A 4,806-nucleotide genomic window follows, 5' to 3' on the forward strand; every position below is an offset into this window, starting at 1 on the left:
CAGTCTCCAAAAAAAATTCTTCAAAATAAGAACATTTTTTACTTCAAAATAATAATTAATGCCAGGTTAACTGTCCCTACTCCAGGAAACAAAAGAAATTTCAACAGTTGATGTAAGAGCTCAAATCATGCTTCAAGATAGCACACACGACCAGTTTCCTTGTGACGTAACTCCTTGTGACGTAACTCCTTGTGACGTAACTCTTTATGACGTAACTCCTTGTGACGTAACTCCTTGTGACGTAATTAGGGGTGTTAACAAGCAAATTAGAACAGTCTCCCGTCTGAAGCGTCAAAACTCTGCATGCACTAGAAAAATGTATAGTTCCTTTTGTGTAGAATATTTTGTGGAGAGTATTTTATATGTCGATTAATTTTTAAACTCAGTCCGAAGCAGGTTTTTACAAATAAGTTTTTGGCCGCCATCTTTTTTCAAGATGGCGGCCAAATCCGGTAACACTTTTTTGTAGATTTTGTTGACATTTTTACCTATTTAGCATTTTTCCTCGTGTGTGGACTGGACTGTAGTAGCTTACAGCACCGTAGTGGTCTGAGGTCTTGGGACTACCCAGAGCGCAGCTTCGAACCCTACTCATGGCTCCGACTGAACTTCTTACTGATAAATCACCTTAATGATTTATTTTCCTGCATTTAAGGAACAGCGTAGAACTCCTAGAGTACAAGCCGGAGTACAAGCCAGAGTGCAAGCCAGAGTACACGCCTGAGTGCAAGCCAGAGTACAAGCTGGAGTGCAAGTCAGAGTACAAGCTGGAGTGCAAGCCCAAGTACATGCCAGGGTGCAAACCAGAGTGCAAGCCAGAGTACACGCTAGAGTGCAAGTCAGGGTGCAAGCCAGAGTGCAAGCCAGAGTACAAGCCAGAGTGCAAGCCAGAGTACAAACCAGAGTACAAGCCAGAGTGCAAGCCACCGTACAAGCCTGAGTACAAGCCATAGTGCAAGCCACAGTACATGCCAGAGTGCACGCCAAAGTACAAGGCAGAGTGCAAGCCAGAGTGCAAGCCAGAGTACACGCCAGAGTGCAAGCCAGAGTACAAGCCAGAGTACAATCCAGAGTGCAAGCCAGAGTACAAGACAGAGTGCAAGCCAGAGTGCAAGACACAGTACAAGCCTAAGTACAAGCCAGAGTGCAAGCCAGAGTGAAAGCTAGAGTACAAGCCAGAGTGCAAGTCGAGGTGCAAGCTAGAGTGGAAGCCAGAGTACAAGCCAGAGTGCAAGCCAGATTACAAGCCAGAGTACAAGCCAGAGTGCAAGCCAGAGTACAAGCCAAAGTGCAAGCCAGGGTGCAAGCCAGGGTGCAAGCCAGAGTGCAAGCCAGGGTACACGCCAGGGTGCAAGACTGAATACAAGCCAGAGTACAAACCAGATTACAAGCCAGAGTGCAAGCCAGAGTACAAGCCAGAGAACAAGCCAGAGTACAAGCCAGAGTGCAAGCCAGAGTACAAGCCAGAGTACAAGCTAGAATACAAGCCAGATTACAAGCCCGAGTGCACGCCAGAGTACAAGACAGAATGCAAGCCAGAGTACAAACCAGAGTACAAGCCAGAGTGCATGCTAGAATACAAGCCAGATTACAAGCCAGAGTGCAAGCCAGAGTACAAGCCAGAGTGCAAGCCAGAGTGCAAGCCAGAGTACAAGCCAGAGTGCAAGCCAGAGTGCAAGCCACAGTACAAGCCAGAGTGCAATCCAGAATACAAGCCAAATTACAAGCCAGAGTGCACGCCAAGGTACAAGACAGAATACAAGTCAGAGTGCAAGCCAGAGTTCAAGCCAGAGTACAAGACAGAGTGCAAGCCACAGTACAAGCCAGAGTACAAGACAGAGTGCAAGCCAGAGTACAAGACAGAGTACAAGCCAGAGTGCAAGCCACAGTACAAGCCAGAGTACAAGCCAGAGTGCATTGTGTGGAGCCCAGGTTAGGCTCAGCCACACCAGAACATTCAGTTGACTCCCAGAGTGTATTGCTTCTGACCATGTCGTGGTGCAGTTTTATAAGGTGTGTGCTTGGTAGTACTCAGAGCAGTGGTATAAGGTGTGTGCTTGGTAGTGCTCAGAGCAGTGGTATAAGGTGTGTGCTTGGTAGTACTCAGAGCAGTGGTATAAGGTGTGTGCTTGGTAGTGCTCAGAGCAGTGGTATAAGGCGTGTGCTTGGTAGTACTCAGAGCAGTGGTATAAGGTGTGTGCTTGGTAGTACTCAGAGCAGTGGTATAAGGTGTGTGCTTGGTAGTGCTCAGAGCAGTGGTATAAGGCGTGTGCTTGGTAGTGCTCAGAGCAGTGGTATAAGGCGTGTGCTTGGTAGTACTCAGAGCAGTGGTATAAGGTGTGTGCTTGGTAGTACTCAGAGCAGTGGTATAAGGTGTGTGCTTGGTAGTACTCAGAACAGTGGTATAAGGTGTGTGCTTGGTAGTACTCAGAGCAGTGGTATAAGGTGTGTGCTTGGTAGTACTCAGAGCAGTGGTATAAGGCGTGTGCTTGGTAGTACTCAGAGCAGTGGTATAAGGCGTGTGCTTGGTAGTACTCAGAGCAGTGGTATAAGGCGTGTGCTTGGTAGTGCTCAGAGCAGTGGTATAAGGCGTGTGCTTGGTAGTACTCAGAGCAGTGGTATAAGGTGTGTGCTTGGTAGTACTCAGAGCAGTGGTATAAGGCGTGTGCTTGGTAGTACTCAGAGCAGTGGTATAAGGCGTGTGCTTGGTAGTGCTCAGAGCAGTGGTATAAGGCGTGTGCTTGGTAGTACTCAGAGCAGTGGTATAAGGCGTGTGCTTGGTAGTGCTCAGAGCACAGGTTCGACTCCTCGCCATGGCTCATACCAACTTTCTCATAGCCATTATCAGTAGTAGGGAGTACAGTCCACAGACGATATTTTTTTTTGGCCAGAGGACCCCTGTGGACTGTACAGTCCACAGACGATATTTTTTTTTTGGCCAGAGGACCCCTGTGGACTGTACAGTCCACAGACGATATTTTTTTTCTGGGAAATATCGTGTCTGTGAGCCAGGGTTTTCAGGTAAATTTTGTGTCACAGATTTTAGAAGTTTGTTAAAGGGCTTATGATGAAAATAATTTCCGAGACTTAGAAGTTTGTTAAGGTCTTATGGGAGAAATAGCAATCTGTCGCCTCACCTGTGTTTACTTTAGACGTCAGCCAGACGCGGCCTTCAGGTCACGTCGGTAATCGTATCTTATCTTCTCCATAATAATATCTGGACCGTCCCTCTCTCTCTCTCTCTCTCTCCTCCTATTTCCTTACAGCTATTTTCAGAGTTTCAAATAATCATAGAAGTTTATTTATATGTTTATGACCGAATTTGTAAAAGGACCATTTTCAGAGAATATTGTCTTAGATGTTTTATTAAGGAAAACAGACAACTTTTCCATAACATTTAGTTTTATATCCATTTACGGCTATTTCACCTGTAAAGACCAAAATTAGTCAGAGACAGTTTTAAGCTCAAATTTCATCAGAGTCCAATTATCAACAGAAATTCGCCGGAGTCTACTTTGAGAGCAAAATTCGTCAGAGACAGTTTTAAGCTCATATTTCATCAGAGTCCAATTATCAACAGAAATTCGCCAGAGTCTACTTTGAGAGCAAAATTAGTCAGAGACAGTTTTAAGCTCAAATTTCATCAGAGTCCAATTATCAACAGAAATTCGCCGGAGTCTACTTTGAGAGCAAAATTCGTCAGAGACAGTTTTAAGCTCATATTTCATCAGAGTCCAATTATCAACAGAAATTCGCCAGAGTCTACTTTGAGAGCAAAATTAGTCAGAGACAGTTTTAAGCTCAAATTTCATCAGAGTCCAATTATCAACAGAAATTCGCCAGAGTATCCTTTGAGAGCAAATTTCATCAGTGTCCTGTAATCTGTGAAAATTTGACAGAGTCCATTTTATACCCAATTTTCGTCAGAGTCCAGTTTATGCTCAAATTCGCTAGAGTCTACTTTGTGCCAAAATTCATCAGAGTCCAGTTCTTGATCAAAATTAATCAGAGTTCCAATTGAAGACCCAAATTTGGCAGAGACCACATTTTCGCCACTAGCAGTCCAATCCCCCTGAAATTTTAAATAGTCATATTTCAGTCATAGTAAAATAAGATCAAGTCAGTTACTGAGCTCCAGCTCTCGTCCCCCCACCCTCTTCCACCCTCAAGTCTTTGTAAATAACCCATCAATTTCCCCCAAATTTTTACCCTCTGTATTTCAGACATAGTAAATATGATGTAAACAATTATAAAACTCTAGCTCTTGTCCTCTGTCCGAGTTCACTCCTGTAAATTCATTACTATCAGTCCAAATCCCCCAGAGATTTAAACACCCAACTACATTTTCAGACATAGTAAATAAAAACCAGTTCAGTTATCAAGTTTCAACTCTTGTCCCCCCCAGCTTAGTTCATTTTGTACAAGTTCTTTATTTTCCAACTAAATCACCTGAGATTTAGGATCGCCTTATTTCTAACGTAGTAAAATTAATCAGGGCATTAACCAAGCTCCATTTCCTCTGTCTTAGATCATCGAACATAAATATATCCGATCAAGTCCCTCTCCAGCCTATCTCTTTATCAGAGTAATTACCTTACCCTTCCCCTCCCTTACCTTCTCATCCCCAATATATCCAAACCTTCAATAATCATACTGTATTTGCATATTTTCTCTATATTCACTGTGTTCTTCGTATTCTCATCCGTGTTCACTCCATGTTCTTCAAATGTTCACAGTCCCATTCAGTTCATATTTTCACAAGTATCTCCATTTTTTCTGTAATCTTTCTCTTAGTCTCATTATGTT

General features: G+C 43.7%; 1 protein-coding gene and 1 pseudogene across 1 annotated transcript; both read left to right on the forward strand.

The window, feature by feature from the left end:
* The first annotated feature begins 206 nt into the window (after nt 1–206).
* LOC138365942 (protein TsetseEP-like) lies at nt 207–953 on the forward strand. Its single transcript, XM_069326656.1, has 2 exons — nt 207–211; nt 656–953. The coding sequence occupies exons 1-2, from the start codon at nt 207–209 to the stop codon at nt 951–953; spliced, it is 303 nt and encodes a 100-aa protein (XP_069182757.1).
* Nucleotides 954–968: 15 nt separating this feature from the next.
* LOC138365950 (adhesive plaque matrix protein-like) lies at nt 969–1,937 on the forward strand (annotated as a pseudogene).
* The last annotated feature ends 2,869 nt before the right edge of the window (nt 1,938–4,806 follow it).

This window comes from Procambarus clarkii, chromosome 2 (assembly GCF_040958095.1).
Source record: "Procambarus clarkii isolate CNS0578487 chromosome 2, FALCON_Pclarkii_2.0, whole genome shotgun sequence".
Lineage (NCBI taxonomy): Eukaryota > Metazoa > Arthropoda > Malacostraca > Decapoda > Cambaridae > Procambarus > Procambarus clarkii.